At 41.9% G+C, this 27363-nt stretch overlaps 1 protein-coding gene across 1 annotated transcript in view; it reads right to left on the bottom strand.

Moving 5' to 3' along the window:
- VIT (vitrin) overlaps nt 1–27363 on the bottom strand; it is a 292734-nt gene that overhangs the window by 36967 nt on the left and 228404 nt on the right. The window contains exons 9-20 of the mRNA XM_073557649.1: nt 16829–16870; nt 16682–16738; nt 15739–15792; nt 14384–14452; nt 14237–14305; nt 12131–12199; nt 10859–10927; nt 9734–9811; nt 9577–9645; nt 7180–7242; nt 4227–4289; nt 4064–4129 (exon numbers count right to left, since the gene is read on the bottom strand). Coding sequence (XP_073413750.1) covers nt 4064–4129; nt 4227–4289; nt 7180–7242; nt 9577–9645; nt 9734–9811; nt 10859–10927; nt 12131–12199; nt 14237–14305; nt 14384–14452; nt 15739–15792; nt 16682–16738; nt 16829–16870 — 768 coding nt within the window. The remainder of the gene's footprint in view (nt 1–4063; nt 4130–4226; nt 4290–7179; nt 7243–9576; nt 9646–9733; nt 9812–10858; nt 10928–12130; nt 12200–14236; nt 14306–14383; nt 14453–15738; nt 15793–16681; nt 16739–16828; nt 16871–27363) is intronic.

A 27363-nucleotide genomic window follows, 5' to 3' on the forward strand; every position in this document is an offset into this window, starting at 1 on the left:
TTTTGTGCTGATCAGCAGAGCTGATGTTTTGTTCAAATGTGTTAGGGAGAAGCCTTCAGCTGATTGATCCCACCCGTCTCATCAATCACCTACAAACCCACCTAGGGGCGGGTGTCTAGAATGCCATAGTAAAGTATATGTGTGTGAATGGTTGTAGGACCTGTGATGAGGTCATAGCCATGTGATCCGGTGGGTGTGGCTACGGACCATATAAGGTGACCAGGGTAGGTCACATGAGTGAATGCTTGGACCTGGTTGCACCGTATGGAAGGTCTCGTCTGGCTGACGTGTCTGCCTTCCTGAGTGCACATGGAGACGCTGCGTATCATGGCTGCACGTGTCTGAGAGTTCCCAGTAGAGGGAATGAACGTCTGCAGTGAGAAGCAGCTATGAGGTAACCCGGACAGAGGAAATAACTGTGAGGCTAGAGGATTGACAGAGTGGAGCTCTGTCGTGGACGCTATGCTGATCTGATATGAACTTTATGTTGCTGTTCATGGTTTATGCTGCATAATAAACTGAATGGACTGAGTTATGTTGAGAAACCTGTGCTGGACCTGATTTATCGGCTGCCTAACGAGTATCCCCTACCTTAACGACAAGCGCTACCTTACAATATATATATATATACATATAGACACACATACTGGGACGTATATACAGTAGTGTATACAGGTGATGCTGCAGATTCTGTATACAAGTTATATAGACGATTCTGCTATACTACAGCCTGCAATGACCCCGCTGCCTCCTCCTCACCACTACCGGAGCTACTGCCTCACCAACACCGGAGCTGCGGCTTACCTCCCAACCTACTGTCTCCTTCCCCACCATCCTGTAGAATGTAAGCCCACAAAGGGAGGGTCCTCTCCCCTCTGTATCTGAGATTGTTAGTTTGCTTACTGTAAGTGATATCTGTAATTTGTATGTAATTCCTTCTCATGTACAGCACCATGGAATCAATGGTGCTATATAAATAAATAATAATAATAATAATGTATTCTATATAACACCACAATAGCTGTAGCTTTGGAATCTGCTGCCCCACACATACCAAAGCTCGTATAATCAACAGACAGCCCTGGCACACCAGCCTGACCAAAGAACTGAGGCGAGCTTCCAGGGCTGCTAAGCGCAGATGGAAAAGATCCCACTCCAACGAGCACTTCATCGCATTCAAACAGTCCCTCACTACTTTCAAGACCACACTTGCCACAGCTAAACAAACCTACTTCTCATCTCTCATATCCTCCCTGTCTCACAACCCTAAACAGTTATTCAACACCTTCAATTCTCTCCTCCATCCCCCAGCACCTCCTTCCTCCCCACTCATCTCAGCTGAAGACTTTGCCTCATTTTTCAAGCAGAAGATTGATAACATCAGAGACAGTTTTGGTCAACAACCCCCAGAGCCCCTCCTCCCGACTTCCCAGCCCTCCACCTCCAAAACCAACTTCACCACCATTACAGAAGATCGACTCTCCACTCTACTCTCAAGATCACATCTCACCACCTGTGCACTTGACCCGATCCTTTCCCACTTCATCCCAAACCTCACCACAGTCTTCATCCCAACCCTAACCCATCTCTTCAACCTATCACTAACAACTGGTGTTTTCCCCTCAAGCTTTAAACATGCCTCCATCACACCTATCCTCAAAAAGCCCTCTCTTGACCCATCCTCTGTATCTAGCTATCGCCCTATATCACTTCACCCCTATGCCTCCAAGCTACTGGAACAACACGTCTACCTTGAACTGTCCTCCCATCTCTCTTCTTGCTCCCTCTTCGACCGCTTACAATCTGGCTTCCGGTCACACCACTCCACTGAAACTGCCCTTACTAAGGTCACCAATGACCTCTTAACTGCCAAGAGCAAGCGACACTACTCCGTCCTCCTCCTCCTGCACCTGTCGGCTGCCTTTGACACAGTAGACCATTCCCTATTATTACAGACCCTCTCATCCCTTGGCATCACAGACTTGGCCCTATCCTGGATCTCATCATACCTAACAGACCGGACATTCAGCGTCTCCCACTCACACACCACCTCCTCACCTCGCCCCCTATCTGTCGGAGTCCCACAAGGTTCAGTCCTAGGACCCCTGCTCTTCTCCATTTACACCTTTGGCCTGGGACAGCTCATATAGTCTCATGGCTTTCAGTATCATCTCTATGCTGATGACACACAGAACTACATCTCTGGACCAGATATCACCTCCCTACTAACCAGAATCCCTCAATGTCTGTCCACTATTTCATCCTTCTTCTCCGCTAGATTTCTGAAACTTAACATGGACAAAACAGAATTCATCATCTTTCCCCCATCTCACGTGACCCCCCAACGAACCTATCCATTACAGTAAATGGCTGCCCACTCTCCCCAGTCCCACAAGCTCGCTGCCTTGGGGTAATCCTTGACGCTGATCTCTCCTTCAAACCACATATCCAAGCCCTTTCCACTTCCTGCCGACTTCAACTCAAAAATATTTCATGAATCCGTTCATTCATTCCTCAACCAAAAATCTGCAAAAACCCTAGTCCATGCCCTCATCATCTCTCGCCTTGACTACTGCAACCTCCTGCTCTGTGGCCTCCCCTCGAACACTCTCGCACCCCTCCAATCTATTCTAAACTCTGCTGTCCGACTAATCCACCTGTCCCCCCGCTATTCCCCAGCTTCTCCCCTCTGTCAATCCCTTCACTGGCTCACCATTGCCCAGAGACTCCAGTACAAAACCCTAACCATGACATACAAAGCCATCCACAACCTGTCTCCTCCATACATCTGTGACCTCGTCTCCCGGTACTTTCCTGCACGCAACCTCCGATCCTCACAAGATCTCCTTCTCTACTCCCCTCTTATCTCCTCTTCCCACAATCGCATGCAAGATTTCTCTCACGCATCACCCCTACTCTGGAACTCTCTACCACAACATATCAGACTCTCACCTACCATCGAAACCTTCAAAAAGAGCCTGAAGACCCACCTCTTCCGACAAGCCTATAACCTGCAGTAACCACCGATCGACCAAACCGCTGCATGACCAGCTCTACCCTCGCCTACTGTATTCTCACCCATCCCTTGTAGATTGTGAGCCTTCGCGGGCAGGGTCCTCTCTCCTTCTGTACCAGTTATGACTTGTATTGTTTAACATTATTGTACTTGTTTTTATTATGTATACCCCTCCTTAGATGTAAAGCGCCATGGAATAAATGGCGCTATAACAATAAATAATAATAATAATAATAGTAAAACACCTGATAACACTATCACTAAAAAATACTGAACTAAAGCGGGTGCAGCGAAGAGCAACCAAGGTTACTAAGGAAATGGGTAGATTGCATTACCTACACAGGTTATTAAATTTGGGGTAATTCAATTTGGAAAAACGAAGGGTTAAGGGCAATCTTATTACAGTGTACAAATTTATGAGGGGACAGTACAGAGATCTTTCTAATGATCTTTTTACATTTAGGCCTGCAACAGGGACAGGGGGCATCCTCTGTGTCTAGAGGAAGGAAAGAAGGTTGAATCATAATCAGAGACGCAGATTCTTTACTGTAAGAGCAGAGAGACTGTGGAACTCTCTGCCATATGATGTTGTAATGGTTGATTCACTATTAAAATTCAAGATGGGTCTGGATTCCTTTCTTGAAAAATATAATATTACAGGTTATGGGCACCAGATTCTGTGATGGGGCATTGATCCAGGCAACTAGTCTGACTATTGTATGGAGTCTGGAAATAATTTTTCCCTTAATATGGAGCTATTAATATCTGCCCTACAGGGTTTTTTGCCTTCCTCTGTGTCAACATTTTAGGCTACAGGTTGAACTTGATGGACTTACGTTTATATTCAACCTATGAAACTATGAAACTATGGCAGGTCCTTTACAGCTAGAGACACTCTTTCAAACCATTGTCCTTTGTTGCCCAGAAATGAGAATTCTAAACAGGGAACCTCTTTTTATTAACTCACAATTCCATTACAGGATGTAAGAAAGTAGGGTTTCTAAACTAGAATATCCTTTTAAGTCAATATTTTAAAATTAAGCAAACCTGGTTCTGAAAATCCTCCCCATGGGTCTGGATTTGCATTGACCTTAACCTCTGGTTTAATTTGAACTGAAAATGGGGAAAGAAAACAACATTATTAATTGTACTTGCTCAGATAATGTTAGTAGTATTGTAGCGCTATTAATGATAGTAATGTAGGTATTACCCTTCATTTCAGGCACTTCTTCAACAACTTTCCAGCTTGTCTCTGATTCACTGTTTTTCGGATCTGCAATAAAATAAAATCTGATTAAATCGCTCTCAATTAATCACTCAAATCTGACTTTATTTGGAATAAAAATGGATGGGTAAAGTGTTTTCCTACCATTTTAAAGGACCACAAGTACTTTATTTACTGTATTGCTCTCAACCATTCATATTTCCCATGTTCTACTCTCTACTTGAACTTAATGTACAGTATAGTGTACTAATTACCTCCGATACTATATGTACTGCTCTCTACCTGTGCTACTTCTCATGTTCTGCTCTTTGTCTGTACTCAATGTGTAGTATAATAGTTACCTACATTACTACTGTATATGTACTGAATTGCCCTCTATCTGTTCTATATGCCATGTGCTGCTCTTTATCTACTTGTCCAGTTCTACATTCTACCTTTACTCTATGTTTTGCAATGCTATATAATGTACTGCTAACTGGGCTTTTGGATACCAGGTAAAGGTGTCTTCACTCCATTTTTCTGGTACCCTGTGTTCACTATGCTGCCCTATACAGCACAAAAAAGGTGTACTGACTGTTCACATGTTGGTTTGTAAGCACAGCTGGCATATGTGTCAGTAAGGCTCATATGGAAAATATATCCAGTCTATGCAAAATAACGGTCCTACTGTGTTTCCCATACCGAGAGATAACTCAATACAGAAAGTAGGAGTCAATTATTTCAAAATACACCAATAGTGGCATATGTTGCAGACTTTCTTAAGACGTAAAAATTGGAAAATACTACAGATGTGTAAGTAGGTGGCAGGGAACCTCACGTGCCTTCTCTCTCTTGGTCGATGTTTGTATGATTGCATTCGGCACCTCCTGGTTTATTAATGTTATATACTGTGATGACATGTACTGTAATGCAAATGTACTATGTATGACTGTATTGTGTATGTAATGTGTACTGCATAGCATTAGGGTTAAAATAGGATCTTAGCATAGAGCTATAGGGGTTAGAGTGGAGAGGGGCATTGTAGAGTTAAGGGATAGAATAGCATAGAGTGATAATAGAGTACAGGCAGCACAGGTGTTAACTAAACGTGAGGTTCAGCACAGAGCAGGGAAGTATAGTCAGGATACTTCCTGATTAGAGGGAGAAGCTCAGGCAGTCTGCCCAAGGGCAGGACGCATGGAGTATAGGAGACAGTTGCAGGCCATGGGGATAAGTCTGTGGATTGCAGTGAGGGGCCTCAGGCTGGAGAATAGTGCAGACGAGCACCAGCTCAGCAGGACCATCCCCAGGAAGGATCTGGGTTCTATGACCGGGGCGGGAGTTGTTATGATGGCACTACAGGCACCTTTCCCGAGGGGCTGACAGGGAGCTGGTGATGCAGGAAATACGGTGTTGTCACAGATTGTCCATGGAGATGGCAGGGATTGCCGGGATAACAGAAGGAGAGAAACAGAGGAAATTAAATCTGTGGGAACGCTACAGCTCATTGCCATGACTACCACCCTGGCTGCCTTACAGATGCACAGTGTAAGTCAAAAGTTTGGACACACCTGTTCATGCAATTGTTTTCCTTGTTCTTAATTGAATGTGCATATTGTAGGTTCTGACTGAAGGCAGAAAAACCATGAAGGAACATGCATGGAAACAAGGTGTAAAGAAATGTGTGAGATAAACCAGAATATGTACCTCAAGGTACCCTCCTTTAACTCAAGCAGCTTCCTGAGTTAGTCATTTGGAATGGTTTTCCAATGAACAGGTATGCCCAGTCAAAAGGTGAAATTATCATTACTTCAGTTAAGAAGTGTTGGAAATTGCTAGAACCCTGAAGGTACCCTCAAGTGAAGGCATGACAACCATCAATAACTATGATGAAACTGGCTCTCATGAGGACCACCCCATCAAAGACAGATGAAGAATTAACACAGAAACCACAAATTGACAACATCTCATATAACAGCCTACATAAATGATACACAGACATCCAGTAGCAGACACATTTCAGCATCAGCTGTTCAGAGAAGAACAGAGCAATGTCCAAAACAAACAACCAGTCAATGTAAGGTCTATGTGACAAAGAGGAAGATGGATGGAGTGCTGCATCAGACAACATGGCCTACATAATCACCCGGTCTCAACCCAACTGTAATAGTTTTGGATGAGTTGTACAGGTGAGTTAAGACAAAGCAGTCATCAAGTGCTCAACACATCTAGAAACTCCTTGAAAACTGTTGTAAAGCCACTCCAGGTGACTACCTGAGGAAGATGCTTGAGACAATGTCAATGGGGTGTAATGTTGTCATCAAATTAAAAAGTGGGTAGTTGGAAGAATCTAATGCAGGCTTGTTTCACATGTGTTGCCTTATTTCTTGATTCGATATCTGATTTTGCTGTTTTTTTTATTATACTCTGCTTATATAGTGTGGTCATATTCCACAGGGTTTTACAGACATTAAACATTAGACATTATTATCTACACTGTCCTCATTGGGGCTCACAATATAGTTTCCCTATCAGTATGTCTTTGGCTTGTGGGACAAAACCAACAGAAAACACAGGGAGAACATACAAAACCCATGCAGATGTTGTCCTTGGTGGGATTTGAACCCAGGACCCCAGTTCTGCAAGGCAATAGCACTAGCCACTGAGCAATGTATGAGCAGGTGAGCCTAAACTTTTGTCTGGTACTGTATACCAACTATGGAAGGAAAATGAGGAAGTGAAAATATGTACAGTACATAGTCGAGCATCTCCCTTAGTTGCAGTTTGTACATGGTGAGCAGTGGTGGTATTAGAAAAGTATCATTGTGAGGCAACTAATTATTTATTAGGACATCCAATCCCTGAATGTGAATGAATAGTCAGCTAGATTTGCTAATACAATATATACTGTATCTACCAAAATGTACATTTTAACGGCACAAAAAATTAAAATACTTACTGCTCTGCGAGAAGCCGGAGACCCACCTGTCAAATTCTGACATGCTAGATCTGGGATTGGAAACTGAAAATATACAGAAATATGTTATGATTCTGATCAGATGTCTATGTTACATACTTAGTCAATGTATTCTATGTAAACAGCAATTGTTCCAATATATAGGTTATCGTCACTTTCTTATCAACAGCTCAGAGAAACGAAAAGTAATGTAAAAGTAATGTATGCATTCAGAATATGCCAATGATGTGTTGGATACTCATTGTCCAAGACAGATTTGAGATAACTTACTTAGCGCTCTGGTCCGACCGCCTGGACTCTCAGTGATAAGAAGTACAGGGCTCTGGAGTCCGGAAACTAGACTCTTTTTGGGGTTTTCTCTCCACTTGCATGGACAATGAAGGTAGTGGAGGTGAAGTAGGTGCACTTCAGCTCCATTCAAGATGGTGCTGTGCAGAGTCTTGGTACTTGGGTTCCAGAATCTCATTCTATGGATTACTATGGCTCCAATCGGTTGGCCCCTAACAAGCTGTAATTTATCGCCTATCCTATAGATGGGGGAAAACTTGCTTTCTTTGGAATAATCATTTAAGGAATTTTCATCAAAATAGGCATCCATGGAAGAATGATGCAATAAATCAATCTTAAGAAGTGGGATATATGCTTATTTTAAATGTTCCAGTAGGAATATGCATGATCATTCTTCACCATAAAGAATGAACACTATTTGTATATCTCCTATTCAAAATAATGAAGGCTTAAAGGGAACCTGTTACCAGAAAAAACTCTGTACATAGTGGCTGTAACGGCACCATTCCACTGACTGAAACTGGCTCTGCATTTGAGCTGGCTGTATACTCAGAGTAGTGACTGAACCAGCGCCTTTGTTGAATAAAGCTAATTTTCTCCCCGCGATACTTGGCTAAGTGTGGTTTTGGCAATCCATCTTGAGAACAATGATCTTTAAGGCAAACCGAAAGATCATTTCACCCAATGATCAAACGTTTTGCTCTTTTGTTGAGTGATTGGCTTCCTGTTTACATTGCTAAATTATTGGAAATAAGTATTCCTAGGAATGCTCATTCCCAATGTAGAGTAAATGCACCTTTATTTTTTGGGATTGACCACATAGACTGTGGTTTGTTTTTTTTAAAGAACTCATTTTCAAGTGAACAGTGTACTCTTTCTTTGGGCAAGCCACTAATGTTGCCCGGAGTAAGACCAGGTGCAAAAAATTATTACTTTGGAAGGAATTAAATATTAGGATAAAAATGAATTTCAAAGTTATGCAAATCATGTTTAATGTGGCCCATGTAGATGGTACTCCATAACTAGCTATCAATGATGCAGCTGTGTCATTGCCTAAGTCAATGTGGTTGATGTACAAAATGTAACAGAAGCTTCATTGAAAAGTGCAATAAGATAGTGATTTAGGAAACCTTTGAAGGAAATATTTCTCTCCTTGTGTTCATACCTAGACCAGCTTAAAAACAAACAGCTGAATAATACATCCAGTTGAGATAAAATACTCTGGAGAGCATTCTAGAAAGAAAAAGGAAAAACAAATGGCACAGAAACAAATATAGTGCTATGAGGACTAAGTGGCATGACATTTTGTACTGAGGATATTTAAGAGTTAATCATTTTAATAGTAAGACATCCTAAAGACAGTCATACACATGAGGTGGCTAAATAATACTTTGGCCATTAGTTTGTCTGGTAGCCATCTTGGCTGGTTGTCTCATTCTGAGCAGCTGCCAGTATGGAAGCAGCTTATCTCCAGGAGAACAAACAGATTGACCATCCAAAATCAGACATGCTGGATCGATATCTCCTCTGACAATAAATTGTCAAGAGCTGCCATACACATTTGAATGCCGGCCAAATCCATCAATATCGGCATGTATGTCTGATATTAGTCTAATGCAGATGCGGGGCCTTAACAATGAACGGATTAGAGACTGTTGTGAAAGTCGTAGCACTAGCAACTAGTTGTAATATATATATGAAAAGTGATCAGTTTCTGTGCAGCACCTCTATAGGGGAAATAAAGCAATGCAGTGCTCCAATGAAAAGAAGGTCTGACCTTGTAGGGCATAGACATTCTGAGATCTACAGAAGGGTGGACACTCTTTGTGGCTGCTCTGGCTTTTAGATGAGGGTTTTTAACAGGAGACGTTTCTATATTAACCCAGAATACCTTAATACTGTATTTAGAAATGGGCTTCCCAATTGATGATTAAACCATATGAAGTCACATCTGTTAGTATGTATTTGTGGTAAAAAGAAATGATTAAACACATAAAACAAATCTATAGCAAAACATTTTCATTTGAATACATTGTTAAGTTGATGACTATGTTAATTCATAGCAGTGCTGAATATGAGGTACTTTGTTACCTTGGGTATCATGGGTTTCTACAGGCCAGAAGGGTGCAGCAGGGGGAGCAACGTTGCTACTTTCTGGAACTAAAAATATTAATGTGATATTCGATGTGATTATGTACAAAGGTAAAGGATTGTATAAGTGTAACAGTTTTTTATTTTATGCACATACCTGCTGGTTGTCGTACTGGAGGAACTGGAGGAACATTCAGTCTTTGATTTTGGCTCAACCAATCACGTCTTTGGGTTACTGAAACAGGTGAACAACTCACATAATAAATGGGCAGGTTTCTTACTTTTTACAATAATAAAATTAGCAGATGGGTAAAACGCTGTACTGATGTAAAACTGGACTACTCATTTAACTAGATTTAGAAACATTGGGCATGGCTGGCACTAGCCAATGGATAAGTATAGTTGAACGGGACCTATCAATTGCCATAAACGTGTACTTTTTTACCTGGTGTAAGTGTCGCTGTTCTCCTGAATCTGGCATTGTTTGATTCCTTGTTCCTGCACCTCTCCATTAGTGAGATACGGCACCTTTTTCCATGAGTATAGTTTTTTGAGCCAACTGGGGATGATCCTCAAGAAGATTCCCTTAAAAAAGAGTTGAGGATCCCATGCAATTAACCCCAGAAGACTAGATCAACATATACAGGAAAGAGAGGTGCTGAAACCAAGGCCAGATTTTTGAGAATAACATCATAAACGCAAGATAAATAAAATGTATTTTTATGGCAAGTGACAAATATTTTTAAAGGGAACCTTACAGGTGATACATGCTGCCCAAACCATAGGTGCATGTATCAGCCACTGACTGTAGTATTTCAGCCATGTTTGTTTGTCTCTGAAACGCTGAGACATGTCTAAGAAAAACATGCTTTCACTAGCGGCCAGGGACCAAGCCGTGCTATTGACTAGTTGTATAGGCGAGTCCCTGGCGGCTTCTCCCTGCCTGCTGACAGTGACTGGCAAGCATTTGCCTATACACGCATGTAGGCAGTGTTTTTTCTTCCTGAAGAAGAAGGGTGTGCTCTTCGAAATGTGTAGTAAAAATAAAAAATTTTTTTTTTTACTTTATCACCGGCATTTGATGTTTCTTCATCATCTGGCAGAACGGATAGAGACCAAAAACTTACCATTTTTTGCAAAGTATATATCGAAAATTTTCAGGCAACAAAAGCTCAGACAAAATATCTGCACCCATAATCATGCACAAAAATTTAAAAAAAAAAAAACGTTCTGTTCACTTTTCCACATTTCTTAGCTTTTTATTTGAATAAATTGCATTTACCTTCTGTGTCATATGTCTGCACAGGCCAATTTGGAGAAGCTGGAGGTGCATTATTGTTACTCTCTGGAGCTATGGAAATTAAGAGATGGTTATTGAATATACAGTACGTAACTCCATTAGTAGATATAGTTATATTTGTATAAAGGTTTTTTCTGTGCATATAAAAAAGTGTGCAAATTTATATAAAAAATTAGTTTTCATTTTCAGCACGTTGTTCAGCTCTTTGCAGCACCGATGTTGTCATGATACTAGTGCTTACTGCCATTCTCATAATTCCTTTCCCATCTTATCAATTTTGTCTTTATTTATATCTGACTCTCTATTTCAAGATGTAAAGTAGTGCTGTAATTATTCTGTGTCCACAGAAAGTACACAAAGGCCCCAATCATTTGTGTCTTTTTTTTAACACAGTTTTAATTTTAGTCTCACACTGTTCATGAATTTAGTGCAAAGTCAGAAATGTTCTTTATTTTTGTCTTGACCTAACCAGTTTTGTGACTTTTAGTGAAAGAAGTCACAAAATTTGTAAAATGCTGCAAAAATTGCACCAAAATATCTGCCGTATATAAAATTACTCCAGGTAGGGATTGGAGTACACTGGGGCAAAATTTTGTGACTTTTTAAAAAATCGGAATTGATGATTCAGACAAAAAAAAAAACATTTGGAAACACCAAATTCATCCCACAATGACAGACATAAGAAAAAACAAGAGAACACATAAAATAGACTTTAAAAAAGGCGCAAATTAGAAAAGTTAGGCCGAAATGAAAAATAGGCAAAGAACACCAAAAACTAGACAAAAAAACAGGTGCAAATGCAATAATGAATCAGACCCTAAGAAACTCACAACTTATATACTGGAGTTTTTACTGTTTGGTGACCCACATGTGAAAAATTACCCTTCTAAAGACAGAGAAGGGATTTGCTGGTTTCAGACCCGAGAATGGAGGATATGTATGAGTTTTATGAATTTTACATACTACTGGCCAGGGCCCATCTAGTTGGAGTGGCCTTGCTGCATACACTTGTACTGGGCAAGGCCGTGCCACATCTAGTGACGCGGCTGTCCAGTAGTCAACTACAGGGTGCTGCCTCGCTCCATACAAGTGTATGGAAGCAAGGGAACGCCCACTGACCAAGAGTATGTATAATGCATACATATCCTCCGGTCACGGGTCATAAACACAGAGTGACTGCAGACTTATCGATTTGGACCACACCACCCCTATAAATAATTTGTATACATTAAAGTCTGAAAAAACCTTTTTTACCAGGTGGTCGACGTTGCACAATTGGAATGTTCACCCGGGATGGAGTTTGCCATTCACGACGTTGAGCCCCTGGAATAGGTAAAATATATTTTAAGCTATGTGAGTCTAGGAATTATCATGTGAGTTCTCACTATCAGAATAATGAATTTGTTGTGTTATTCCCAGTCATCAATTGTTGGAGGCTCTAGACATATTCACAAACACTTCTCTGTCGTTAACGCAAGACAAAACATTTTCAGAATTTTTTGCTTTTACTTTTTTGCCTCTGTGTTATCTAAATTTCACTTGTTATTTATTACAAGTCCAATCCCTTGAGCAAAGAACACTCCTTTTTTCCATACACCTACAGTCATGGCCAAAAGTATTGACACCCCTGCAATTCTGTCAGATAATATTCAGTTTCTTCCTGAAAATGATTGCAAACACAAATTCTTTGGTATTATTATCTTCATTTAATTTGTCTTAAATGAAAAAACACAAGAGAATGAAGCAAAAAGCAAAACATTGATCATTTCACACAAAACTCCAAAAATGGGCCAGACAAAAGTATTGGCACCCTCAGCCTAATACTTGGTTGCAAAACCTTTAGCCAAAATAACTGCGACCAACCGCTTCCGGTAACCATCAATGAGTTTCTTACAATGCTCTGCTGGAATTTTAGACCATTCTTCTTTGGCAAACTGCTCCAGGTCCCTGATATTAGAAGGGTGCCTTCTCCAAACTGCCATTTTTAGATCTCTCCACAGGTGTTCTATGGGATTCAGGTCTGGACTCATTGCTGGCCACCTTAGAAGTCTCCAGTGCTTTCTCTCAAACCAATTTCTAGTGCTTTTTGAAGTGTGTTTTGGGTTATTGTCCTGCTGGAAGACCCATGACCTCTGAGGTAGACCCAGCTTTCTCACACTGGGCCCTAAATTATGCTGCAAAATTTGTTGGTAGTCTTCTGACTTCATAATGCCATGCACACGGTCAAGCAGTCCAGTGCCAGAGGCAGCAAAGCAACCCCAAAACATCAGGGAACCTCCGCCATGTTTGACTGTAGGGACCGTGTACTTTTCTTTGAATGCCTCTTTTTTCTTCTGTAAACTCTATGTTGATGCTTTTGCCCTAAAAGCTCTACTTTTGTCTCATCTGACCAAAGAACATTCTTCCAAAATGTTTTAGGCTTTTTCAGGTAAGTTTTGGCAAACTCCAGCCTGGCTTTTTTATGTCTCGGGGTAAGAAGTGGAGTCTTCCTGGGTCTCCTACCATACAGTCCCTTTTCATTCAGATGCCCACGGATAGTACGGGTTGACACCGTTGTACCCTCGGACTGCAGGGCAGCTTGAACTTGTTTGGATGTTAGTGGAGGTTCTTTATCCAACATCCGCACAATCTTGCGTTGAAATCTCTTGTCAATTTTTCTTTTCCGTCCACATCTAGGGAGCTTAGCCACAGTGCCATGGGCTTTAAACTTCTTGATGACACTGCGCACGGTAGACACAGGAACATTCAGGTCTTTGGAGATGGACTTGTAGCCTTGAGATTGCTCATGCTTCCTCACAATTTGGTTTCTCAAGTCCTCAGACAGTTCTTTGGTCTTCTTTCTTTTCTCCATGCTCAATGTGGTACACACAAGGACACAGGACAGAGGTTGAGTCAACTTTAATCCATGTCAACTGGCTGCAAGTGTGATTTAGTTATTGCCAACACTTGTTAGGTGCCACAGGTAAGTTACAGGTGCTGTTAATTACACAAATTAGAGAAGCATCACATGATTTTTCGCACAGTGCCAATACTTTTGTCCACCCTCTTTTTTATGTTTGGTGTGGAATTATATCCAATTTGGCTTTAGGACAATTCTTTTTGTGTTTTTTCATTTAAGACAAATTAAATGAAGATAATAATACCAAAGAATTTGTGTTTGCAATCATTTTCAGGAAGAAACTGAGTATTATCTGACAGAATTGCAGGGGTGTCAATACTTTTGGCCATGACTGTATATGCTTCCATATGACATTGGAGGTGTACAGGGGTTCTATGGGGTAAAGAAACTTTTATGGGTGACATATTACAGCTGTTGGACATTGCACGGAGCAGTTAATTATTGTGTGGATGCGCTCTCACCTTGTGAATCACGTGTATCTGAAGACCAGCTGTTTCCAGTATTAGGGGCCACATTGTTTCTCTCTGGAACTGAATGTACAATGTGTATTATTCAGTAAATTAAACAGGCAAATAACCAAATGCATTCACTTTATATCAATATAATACCTGCTGGTCTTCTTTGCACAACTGGCACATTAACTCGGCTGGGACTTTGCCAATCTCGTCTTTGAAGACCTTAAATATATTTCATATATAATATAACGTTTATGGTATATTACAAGATCCAGGAAAACATTATTTCTATGGTCGCCCAAACTTTCATGATGACTATTTGAACCTTTTTGGATTTTTACTAATGAGTAATTCTGGATTATGAATTTCTTAGAAAATGTTTTTTAGGATTCAGACTGCAAAAATGTAGTAGTGAACTTGCTTTATCTAATTTGATAATAGCCCTTTGCACTTATATAAAAGTGCATTTTATTGTCAACTTAAATGGGTTGTCCAATGAAAGTTTCTAAAATGTAAAGTGCTGGGGAATATGTTGGTGCTATAGAAATAAAATTATTAATATTTTTATCATTAAAGTGACTTACCAAGTATCAATATATGAAAGGTGATAGCTTGTAGATTGGTTGGGTTCTGAACACTTGGTTCCCCAAATGAGTGGCATAACTTTTATTCATGTTACAATGTAGTGGCAGTGTGCATGCTTGACCGCTGCTCCATTCATTCCTTATGGGAAAACCGAATGTTGCACTCCAACTTTTCGAGCCATTTAGCATTGGGACTAAAAGTTTCCCTAACTGCTGATTGGTATGGGTCCAAGTTGTGGGATGCCTTTCAGTGCCATAAGGGCTTTAATGGAATGGGAGTAAAGTGAGCATCATGGTTGTTTATTATTTTCTGTTTTTTTTTTTTTACAGGGGACAAGGGCTTCAATGTATTGGGTGTGAGTATAACTGTGCTTTTTTTATTTTTATTTCAAATAAAGGAATCAGTGCCTTTCTTTCAAATAAAGGATTTTATTCTGGTGACTTTTTTACAATCTAACTATGGGTTATTAACCTGTGGGCTTGATTTCAGCGGACATAAAACAGTTGACATCAACCCCACAAATATCATCCCACTTGTCACTGCATCAGGACAAGTGGGAAGATCCTGACAATGTGCCAGAAATGGCGCATCTAATAGATACGCCTTTTCTGAGGAGGCTGTGAGCTGCTATCTTTAAGCACACAAGCATTCTGATATAACACCTTATCTGAGAATGCTCACTCATCAATAGTAGAGATAAACCTTACTGAATGCTGGAAGAATGTTTGTCTTTATTCTTTTAGGAATGTAAAAATTGCTTCTAACGTCGTACTATTTTGTTTCTGATGTTTTCACATTTTATATATTATTGCAATTCTGCGCTGGAAATAAGTGCCAGACTATTTTCAGGATTACCATATGTTAGATTAAATCAATTTCACTCCATAGTGCAAATGTTTAAACCAAATACAATGCAAACTTACTGGGATTTGCTTGGATTCCTTTTTCAGCTAAAATCTGCTGAATTCTACTGGCACCTGTTAAAGATAAAATACACATACATCTGTCATAAATGTGCATTGCCCAAGTTTTATATACATTAGAAACAACAATAGCACCACCTGTTGGGAAAGAGCATTGAGAAAGTTAAAGATAAATTAAAATCTGCACCGCTTTACTTAAGATGAACCGTCTGGAATTCACCGCTCGTGACCCTTGGCTTTTTGCTTTCCCAGGAGTGGTATGTTACTGAAGACTAACAGTTAGGACCCACGGTATGGCTGCGCCACTGGTCCAAACTTTGCTCTCTCAAAGGCTGATATCAATGGCAGCTTTTCCTCTGCTGCATGGAAGAAGCACAGGGATTGTGGAGCTGGCCAAAGCCATGGATTCAGCCAGCTTCAGAGCAGCGGGAGGCTATAAGGCACACAGTCTGTTTGCACTGCACTGCACTACTGCAAATTGCAAAGTTGCTTTCTTTAACAAGCACTTGCACGTTTGCCCATTTAGGAACTTTACAGATCCCCTTGAAGACTAGGATCAAACATTTTTGTGCTACTGCGGTAATTTTTTTGCAGGCAGAATGGAGAAATAAGTTCCACGTAGTGACCAGAACGTTCTGAAATCCCATTTAAATAATATCGCGTGCCATGTGCCTCATGTTGACAGTTTCACAAAACAGTTTTCTAGAATCCGTTGTGTCTCCAGAACTGCTTCTTGCATAATATTAAACCACAGTGGAATAATGAATTTAGCAAATAAGTTCTTCTCATTCTCCTTCATTCACTAGATATATGATGGCAGGAATCTAATTGTTCACCATGTGTAACAGCACAGATTGTTTTTACGACCTGCACTGAGCATTCCACTGTTTGGAGGATTTTACAGTCCAGCCAAGTCACTGGATGGTCATAAGAAATATCATACCTGGATTACTTCTTTGGATTTGTCGGCTATTTGAATATGTCGTTGGAGACCTGACAACTTTAAGAAAATATTATATAATTAGTTTTCATCTATTGATGAGTTTAATTCTGACACATTTGTTTCAATGTTGTAGAATATCTGCCATACCTTGATTTGGTGCTCTGCCCGGCACAGCTGGCACTGCTTGCCCTGAAATGAAGATCAAATATTCATTAAAAAGTATTTTAAACATTGATGACAAGTAAATTAGAGTAAGCAGAAGTACCAGATACAGCCAGCCATACAGATGTAATATTAGCTAGTTTTTGCACTTTGGCTTGACAAAAACCATTTGTGGCCAAAACATCTCTAAAAATAAATGCCTGATGGAGGAATACATTTTTCCAGGGAGCAACTTTGGTATTTTGACTCTAAGGCCTCTTTCACACATCCGTTTTGCACCGTCAGGCGAGATCCGGCTTTTTTTTGTAAAACCGGATCCAGCGAAATGCAATGCCGGATCCGGTTTTTCCCCATTGACTTGTATTAGCGCCGGATCGCGCCAGATGGCATTGCGGTTCGTCCGTTTTTTGCTGGATCCGGCTATTTGTCTCATTCCGGCATCTGGCAAAAACGGCTACTGCAACGTTTTTTGTCTCCGGCAAAAAAGCCGGAAGCGCCGGATCCGACGCTCCCGGCTTTTTGCCATAATGAAAGTCTATGGGCTCCGGAATGCGCCGGATCCAGAAAAAGACGGATCCAGCCACCAGATCCGTTTTTTGAAGTCTGTGCATGCTCAGATCCAGTTGGCCAGCCCCCAGGAAACAGATATAACCTGCTAGACGGATCCGGCAGAAAAACGGATCCGTTTCTACAGTTGTCCAAAATTTACGCTGGATCCGTTTTTTCTAAAAATAGCCGGATCCTGCCTGATGGCAAAAAACTGATGTGTGAAAGTAGCCTAAGGTCATGTTCACACATTCAGTATTTCACATCAGTGTTTGTAAGTCAAAACCAGGAGAGGAACAATCAGAGGAAAAGTATAATAGAAACACATCACCACTTCTGTAATTCTCACCCGGTGTGAGGTTCTGAGCCATGTTTCTGTTCTGCCTGACTTTGCCCTTAATTTTGCCCTTATCAAAGATGGAGTGAGTAGCTTCACAAGGGGCCATCTTGTTCCTGTTTGACTTTTCCTGTTTCCTGCCTGCTGTGTACTTAAGGGACTCTGCACATTATACCTGTGCTTGTGTATCTGGATCTTCACCTGCTGCCAAGCTTGGAGAACTTGCATTGTGCCTGCTTCTTCTAAACCTCGGGATTCCCCGTTTGTTACTTAGCTGCCGTCCTGCCTGACTGCCTCTCCTGTCCGGATCTGCTCTGCTTCTGTCATCTCTGCGGCCTGCTCTCCGCTTGGAGCCCGGTCCAATCTCAGGACCTTAGGACTGTGTGCGCCTGGACCTCAGACTCTCGCCAGTTGGTTCGTACAGACTTTACCTGTTGCCAGAACCTATATCTACGTACCGTGCAATACTGAAGCTTGTTTACTATAATACCCTGAACTATATCTGCATTGTACTGAGACCTGTTGCTACAATACAATACTGAACCTTTGAACATATACTGTGTTTGTCTTCTCTGACTAATGCCACTGAGTTCCATAGAACCTATAGTACTAATTTGACAGGATACACAAGCCATCAAATATGGAGCTCGCTAGGTCAGATTCTGTGGATGTATGCCTTAAAAAGATATGCACATTTATCTCAGGACTTCAAGGGGAGCTTCAGGCTACCAAAACAAAATTGTCAGCACTAGAGACTCAAGCTAACCATAATGCTACTATAGTCGATATATCCATTCAGGCGTTAGCTACTCGTCTCTCAAAGCTGGAGACTACAGTTTCAGCCTCAGCCGCAACCCCACCTTCGGTTCCAGCTTTCCCTAAACTCCCGCCATTCAGGTTCGGTGGCGAAAGAGAAAAATTCTGAGGGTTCCTAAATCAGTGTCAGCTGTATTTTGCTGCGCATGCGGCTCAGTTTCCAACAGGACGAGACAAGGTGTTGACTATGATAATGCTGTTAACCAACAAGGCTCTTGCTTGGGCAAATCCACTGATTGAAACTAATGATGCCTGTTTGAATTCTTTAAATGATTTTATTTCCGCAATGTGTCAGATGTTCGATGACCCTAACCGAAGTACCACGGCAGAAACCTCATTGCTAGCCCTCCATCAGGGAAAGCGTCCTGTCGTAGAATACGCAATGGAATTTCTGAGGTGGGTATTGGACACTACGTGGTGCGACTCAGCAAAATACGCAGTGTTTAGGAGGGGTTTATCTGCCACAATTAAAGACAAACTGGCTAGAGGCAAGTCACCTGCTGCCCTCGGAGACTTCATAAATCATTGCATTCGGATTGATATCCGTCTTGCAGAATGCCGGCAAGAGAGATGGGCAGACGCTAACCGCAGTAATTTTGTAACCCTGCCATCTCCCTCCAGGGAAGCCCAGAGCAAGTCCTTCCTCCCAGTAGAGTCAGAACCTATGCAGGTCGATGCAGTCCGGAGAAGTCCTCCTGACCCACGCAAGGAGCACCGCTTTAGAGAAAATTTATGCTTCTACTGCTGAAAATCAGGTCACTATATTTCGAATTGTCCCGGTAAGAATCGCAAGACCACGGCTGCGGTGATCGAATGCGACTTTTCGGTCGTATCTTCAGTAGTTTCCCACTCAAATCCTCCTAGGAAAGAAATAGTCGACTGGAATCATGACTTCTCCGACTGTACTTCAGAAATATCCTCACCGGTGAATGCAGCCATCTCTTCAGTGAGTCTCACTACTTTGACCTTGGACGGCTCAAGCAAGGACTCACACTGTTATATCCCAATCAAGATATGGACCCAGTCCCAATGGATTGCTAGTTTCGCTATGGTGGACTCAGGGGCCAGCGGCAATTTTATGGACATTACATTCGCTAAAGAACACAGTATATGTTCACAAAAGAGGATCTCTCTGGTATTGATGGAAACTGTGGATGGTTCCCCACTGGTGTCCGGGCCCGTAGATCTTGAAACAACATCACTGAAAGTCCGTATGGGGGCGAATCACTCAGAAAGACTGTCCTTGTTAATTTCCTCCCCTCATTTTCCCATAATCCTAGGATTACCATGGCTACGACTGCAAAACCCTACTATCAATTGGGAGACGAAGGAAATAGTTTCCTAGAAGACAGATATCATCGAAGGAACCAGCTTTAGTTGGGTCAGCATGCTCCGTTGACTTAAATCTACCAATAGAGTATCAGGATTTCATCAATGTATGTGACAAGAAAAATGCAGACAAATTGCCTCCACATCGGCCGTACGATTGCCCCGTGGAACTGCTACCTGGTGCTGCGATTCCGTTGGGTAACATTTACCCTTTGGCTGGGCCAGAATTAAAAGCCCTCAAGGAGTACATCGATGAAAACCTAGCCAAGGGATTTATACGACCATCCTCCTCCCCGGCGGGTGACCCGATCTTCTTCGTGAAAAAGAAGGATGGCTCACTCCGCCCATGTATTGATTACTGAGAGCTCAACAAAATTACGATCAGGAACTCCTATCCACTTCCATTAATTCCCGAATTACTGGAAAGGGTGCGACACTCTAAAATCTTCACGAAATTAGATCTCTGTGGAGCATACAATCTAGTACGGATCCGTCCCGGTGACGAGTGGAAGACAGTCTTCTGGTCCCGCTATGGACATTTTGAGTACCTCGTCATGTCTTTTGGTCTCCGTAATGCGCCGGCTACGTTTCAACACTTGGTGAATGACATTTTCAGGGACATACTCGATATTTTTGTTGTTGTTGTTTATTTGGATGACATTTTAATCTTTTCCAGCAACATCAAGAAGCATCAGCAGCACGTGAGAGTAGTCTTGGATCGCCTACGGCAGAATCACTTGTATATCAAGCTAGAGAAATGTGAGTTCCACAAAACGGAAATCCAATTCTTGGGGTATGTTATCTCTCCTCAGGGTCTCAGCATGGATGCCAGTAAAACTCAAGCCATCCAGGAGTGGCCAATTCCCAAGTCCGTGAAGGAAGGACAACGATTTATTGGATTTGCCAATTTTTACAGACGATTCATTAAAAATTTTTCGGAGATCGTCATACCCATCACCCAATTGACCCGGAAGAAGATACCATTTGTCTGTTCACCGCAAGCGCAGACGGCATTTTCCAAATTGAAAGCTAAATTTACATCAGCCCCGATCCTCGTACACCCGGATCCGGATCGAGCTTTCATAATGGAAGTAGACGCTTCCGACTGTGCGATAGGGGCCATTCTCTCGCAAAGAACAGGTGAGAAAGATCTTTTACATCCTTGTGCCTTTCTTTCGCAGAAATTATCGCCTGCAGAGAAGAATTATGATGTCGGAAATAAAGAGCTATTGGCCATTATAACCGCATTCAAGGAATGGAGGCATCTACTGCAAGGAGCATCTCACCAGATTGTCGTACTTACGGACCATCGGAACCTCGAATTCATGAGATCGGCAAGGTGTCTAAAGCCCAGACAGGCCCAACGGACTTTATTCCTTAATCAGTTCGACTTCATTGTTTCCTACAGGCCAGGCTCTCGTAATGGGAAGGTCGATGCACTATCTAAGATTCACTCAGGTAACATAACTCCAGTATTACCTCCGAGGACCATACTCTCAGAAACAAACTTCATAGGGGTTGTTACACAATCAAGATCTATTAACAAGTATTAAGGAAGCCTACACTGGAGACCCACTACTGATCCGACCCCCCAATCAGGTAAACCTAATATTGAAAAACAGACTTTGGTTTCAGGGACAACGCCTGTATATTCCGGAAGCGGTCAGACTAAGTGTACTAAAATTAATACATGACTCAAAGATCGCCGGTCATAGAGGAGTCCAGAAGACCCAGGAATTCTTGTCTCGCTTCTTTTGGTGACCGACCTACCGGAGAGATGTTCAGCATTACATCTCGTCATGTGAGGTATGTGCAAGATCAAAGGTTCCCCGCTCCTCACCTACGGGACTGCTACAACCCCTCCCTATTCCATCTCGCCCCTGGGGGTCTATTTCAATGGATTTTATTGTAGAGTTGCCTACTTCTAAGGGGAAAAACACTATCCTAGTAGTGATCGACCATTTGACCAAGGCTGCCCATTTCATTCCCTGTATCGGTCTCCCGACAGCCAAACAGACAGCGGACCTCATCGTACAAAATGTTTTTCGGCTACATGGAGTTCCTGACGAAGTGATATCAGATCGAGGGGTCCAATTTACCTCAAGATTTTGGCGAAGCTTCTGTGCCGCCCTGGACATCAAGGTAAATCTATCATCTGCTTTCCATCCGCAGTCTAACGGACAAACGGAACGGACTAATCAAACCTTGGAGCAGTACTTGCGTTGCTATGTTTGCCACTTACAAGATGATTGGGTAAACTTACTCCCGATGGCCGAATTCACGTATAACAACTCGCAGAGTGCCTCCACCAAGCAGTCTCCTTTCTTTGCTAATAAGGGGTATCATCCCAGCATTCTCCCTCGACTCCCGATAGACACGTCCATACCCGCAGCAGCTGACCGAATTACGTATTTACAACAGAATTTAGAGTCTTTGAAACAAACGCTGGCTACAGCTCAGGAGAGATACAAGAAGGCTGCAGACAGGTACCGTAAACCAGCACCAACATACAAGGTAGGAGACATGGTCTGGCTTTCGACAAAAAATTTAAAATTAAGGATTCCGACATCTAAGTTGGGACAGAAATATGTTGGCCCATACAAAATCAACAACATAGTAAGTCCCGTAGCCTGCCGTCTTAAATTGCCTACATCTTTGAAAATACATCCTGTTTTTCATGTCTCCCTGCTTAAACCAGTAGTACCGAATCCTTTTCCCGGACGTACACCCGTTCCACCTGGTCCGGTTCTCATTGACGGGCAAGAAGAATTTATTGTGGAAGGGATCATCGACTCTCGGATCCATAGGAGGAAACTTCAATACTTGGTGAAATGGCAGGGTTACCCATCGGAGGAGAATTCCTGGGAACCTCAGGAGAACATTCGAGCTCCTCGTCTGATCCAACAGTTCCATAGCTGATACCCCAGTAAACCAGATCTAAGGTCGTCCGGAGGACATCCTTGAAGGAGGGAATGGTGTGAGGTTCTGAGCCATGTTTCTGTTCTGCCTGACTTTGCCCTTAATTTTGCCCTTATCAAAGATGGAGTGAGTAGCTTCACAAGGGGCCATCTTGTTCCTGTTTGACTTTTCCTGTTTCCTGCCTGCTGTGTACTTAAGGGACTCTGCACATTATACCTGTGCTTGTGTATCTGGATCTTCACCTGCTGCCAAGCTTGGAGAACTTGCATTGTGCCTGCTTCTTCTAAACCTCGGGATTCCCCGTTTGTTACTTACCTGCCGTCCTGCCTGACCGCCTCTCCTGTCCGGATCTGCTCTGCTTCTGTCATCTCTGCGGCCTGCTCTCCGCTTGGAGCCCGGTCCAGTCTCAGGACCTTAGGACTGTGTGCGCCTGGACCACAGACTCTCGCCAGTTGGTTCGTACAGACTTTACCTGTTGCCAGAACTTATATCTACGTACCGTGCAATACTGAAGCTTGTTTACTATAATACCCTGAACTACATCTGCATAGTACTGAGACCTGTTGCTACAATACAATACTGAACCTTTGAACATATATTGTGTTTGTCTTCTCTGACCCATGCCACTGAGTTCCATAGAACCTATAGTACTAATTTGACACCCGCTTCTGGTTTTGGCTTACAAATACTGATGTAAAATACTGACCAAATACGGAACGTGTGAATATGGCCTAACTAATAACCAACAGGTAACAGCTCAGGACCAGGTCATTTTCCTTCCTTCCTGACTGTGCAGTTTTTTTGCATCTAATTGCACACGCGCTCTAAAATATTTTCTTGTTTAGATATTCAAATACTATTTGTCCTTTTTTCGCAATACATAGGGCTTAAGTTTCATGTAACTTTTATATATATTAGTTGAAAAATGTGAAACATGCATCTATTTTTTACTTATTTTATTTTTTATTCTTTTTTTACAACCACAAAGGACCACTAAAACATTTTAAAATGCATTTTTTTTTAAATTATTTTTCTATATGCAAATGGATGGGCACAGGACTAGAAATAGCGATTTGGATTGGCCATACCTCCATTTTTTTTTAGTTTTATTTATTTATGCCTTTTCTCTATTTAATTTTTGCTTTCTTATTGATTTTTTTCATTTATTTTACACATTGCGTGGGAAATTCCCACACATCAATGGCATAAAGTGAGACTAGGGACTTTTTTTTTTAAGTGGCGGAGGAATACAGTGCGGAAGGATACCTACCTTCCGTCATTGGATTCCTGCAGCCCGTAGAGAACGGCAGCATCAGCTGATGCTGCAGTTCTCTACCCAAGATCGTCGTGGGACACACTCGTGGACTGCTTCGGATCATGGGTGAGTATTTTTGTGGTTTGTTATGTTAATATTTATTCCGTAAAAGACAATGGCTTCGGGGAACAATGTGACAAGTATTGGTAAGTATGTTACTCTATGTTATATGTACTGTATGTCTATGTATGTATTGTATGAATGTATTGTATGTAGCATGCATGTAGTATGTATGTAGCATGTATGTAGTATGTATGTAGCATGCATGTAGCATGCATGTAGTATGTAGCATGTATGTAGTATGCATGTAGTATATATGTAGTATGTATGTTACATGTAGTATATATGTAGTATGCATGTTGCATGCATGTAGTATATATGTTGTATGTATGTTGCATGTAGTATATATGTAGTATGAATGTAGCATGTATGTAGTATGAATGTAGCATGTATGTAGTATGCATGTTGCATGTAGTATATATGTAGTATGCATGTTGTATGTATGTATGTAGTATGTATGTAGTATGTATGTAGTATGTATATATGTAGTATGTATGTAGCATGTAATTTTTTTTTTTACATTCAACACATTAGCCGGATGATGGGACTACTACTGTCCCATCATTGGCTAATGTGTCAATCACTGTCATGGTAGCAGGCATCGCCCGATGGGACTTGTAGTCCCATCGGATGATGCCTGCACAGACCCCCGAAGCCTGCACAGCCCCCCCCGTCAGGCCGGCACAGCCCCCCGGAGCCTGCACAGACCACCGGCAGGCCGGCACAGCCCCCCCCCCGGCAGGCTGGCACAGCCCCCCGGAGCCTGCACAGACCACCGGCAGGCCGGCACAGCCCCCCGGCAGGCCGGCACAGCCCACCGGAGCCTGCACAGACCCCCTGGCAGGCCGGCACAGCCCCCCGAAAGGCCCGTACAGACCCCAGAGAGGCTGTACAAGGCAAATACAGGGTTTTTCTTATTCCGATACCGGAAGTCCCATAGACTTGAATGGGACTTCCGGTATCGGAATCGGCGATACCGATACTTTTTTTTAAGATCGGCCGATCCATTCCGATCCGATACTTTGAAGTATCGGACGGTATCGCTCAACTCTAGTCATGATTCCACCAATCAGTGTGGCTGGGATGCAGTCACTGGTGGCTCAGCCGTCCAATCTGGTACAAGGGTGTGCTGAAGCTGTCAATACTTTGATTGACAGCTCTGTGTCCAGTCTGCTGCTGGGGCGTGGTGAGCTGTCAGTGTTTTGATTGACAGCCGGGCTATCCAATCTGAGACTGAGAGGCTGGCTGTCTCCAGGTGTTATTTATCCAAGGTGACTCTCTGGCTACTTGGCTGGGCTATTAGTCCCAGACGTCTGCCAAATGTATATTCAGCTCTCTGTGATTTGTCTCTCTGTGTCTTATGTTCTGCTTGTTGATCTTTCGTTGCTTGACCTTGGACTTCCTTCCGACCATCTGTTTAACCCCTTTGTTCTGATCCACTATCTTTCTGGTATTTTGACCTCAGACTGTTACGTGACTATTCCTTTGTCTCTTCCCTTTGTTATGACATACCCTCCTGGATTTTGACCTCAGACTCCTTGACTATCCCAACTCAAGGCTTGTTCATGAGACGTGACTAAGGGTCACAATATAAATACATTACTTTTATTGCTTATTCCCACTGTTACTAGGTCTGATATATTTGCCCCAGTTACAGGGGAATTTTAGCCTCCTGGCAGCATAGCAGAGCTGACTGGGTCTCCTAAGAACCAACAGCTCGTGCTCCATGATCACTTATTCACTGGGTCTGGAGGAGGAAGTATGTCCTAATGTGTATACACAGCACTTGTTCAGCACTATATACAGAGCTAAGGAAGGTAAATATGCTTTGATTGGACTACATTGATGTTTTAACATGTCAGTGCAGAGTAATGTGTAAACAGCCTGGATGTTTATACACTATGGGCAGTCCAGAAGTAGTTAAGAAAGACCTACCATGGAAAATTATTAAAAAGTGCTTCAACGTGCATTAAAATGAGAATTTGTTACACTCTGTTATGGACAGTGGTGATTCCAATCATCAAATACATGAATGATCTCACATGCAGTACTGTGCAAAAGTTTTAGGCAGATGTGGAAAAAATGCTGCAAGATAAAAAATTATTTTAAAAAATAAGCATTTTATTAGTGTATCCTCATCAATTAGCAAACTGCAAAGTGGATAAACAAAAGAGAAATCTAAATCAAATCAATATTTGGTGTGACCACCCATTAAATTCAAAACAGAATCATAGCATTAATTCTTCTAGTTACACTTGCACAGTTTTTGAAGGGACTCAAAAGAAAGAGCAGTAGCGCTAAACATCTTTAAGAACTGACCACTAATCTTCTATGGATGTAAGCTTGCGCAAATCCTTCTATCTCTTCACATAATCTTGATGATGCGATCAGGGCTCTATAGGCACCATATTATCATTTCCAGGCAAACACTTATTCATCATACAATACTATTAAGGAGGCATCTGATTGCCTTCAAATTTATGCTGCAGCAAAACAACGACCGCAAACATACTGGCAATCTCATGTCACTGCCATTTTAACCATGAAGAAGAACAAGGAGTCCTGGAAGTGATGCTATGGTCTCCACAGAGCCCTCAATATCATTCAGTCTGTGTTGTCCCGTGTAAGTTATGCTCCTCCGTTTTCTATGTATTGTATTATTCATGTTATGCATGGTACCATTCCTATATGTCACTCTGCTGCCATCTAATGGCCTTTTTCTGTATAGCAGCCTGTATTTAATTAATTCATATGGGCATGCCTTCCACTTCCGGTTCAAGGGTCACCTTTTTCTCCAGACGCTGAACAGCATTGGTCCTGTCTGCCCTGCATTGAGGAAAAGGAGGTAGGAACTTTCCCATCTGCTATTAATCAACCGCATCACCATTCGCCTCATGCGGGGACAGAACAGTCTGTCTGGAATTACATGAAGAGACAGAAGGATTTGCACAAACCTGAAATCAACAGAAGATCTGAGGCTAGTTCGCCAAGATATTTGGAACACCCTTTTTTGGCTAGTTCCTTAAAAACTGTGTTCATGCATACCTAGAAGAACTGATGGAGTTTTGAATGCAAACTGTGATCACATAAAGTCATGATTTGTTGAAGATTTATCTTCTGGTCATTCACTTTTCAATTTTTTAAGTGATAAAATAAACCATTGATTCTTCTATTTTTAAAGCATTATTACTTTGAAGC

Source organism: Dendrobates tinctorius, unplaced genomic scaffold (assembly GCF_039654945.1).
Source record: "Dendrobates tinctorius isolate UK_male_01 unplaced genomic scaffold, ASM3965494v1 ptg000250l, whole genome shotgun sequence".
NCBI classification, from domain to species: Eukaryota; Metazoa; Chordata; class Amphibia; order Anura; family Dendrobatidae; genus Dendrobates; species Dendrobates tinctorius.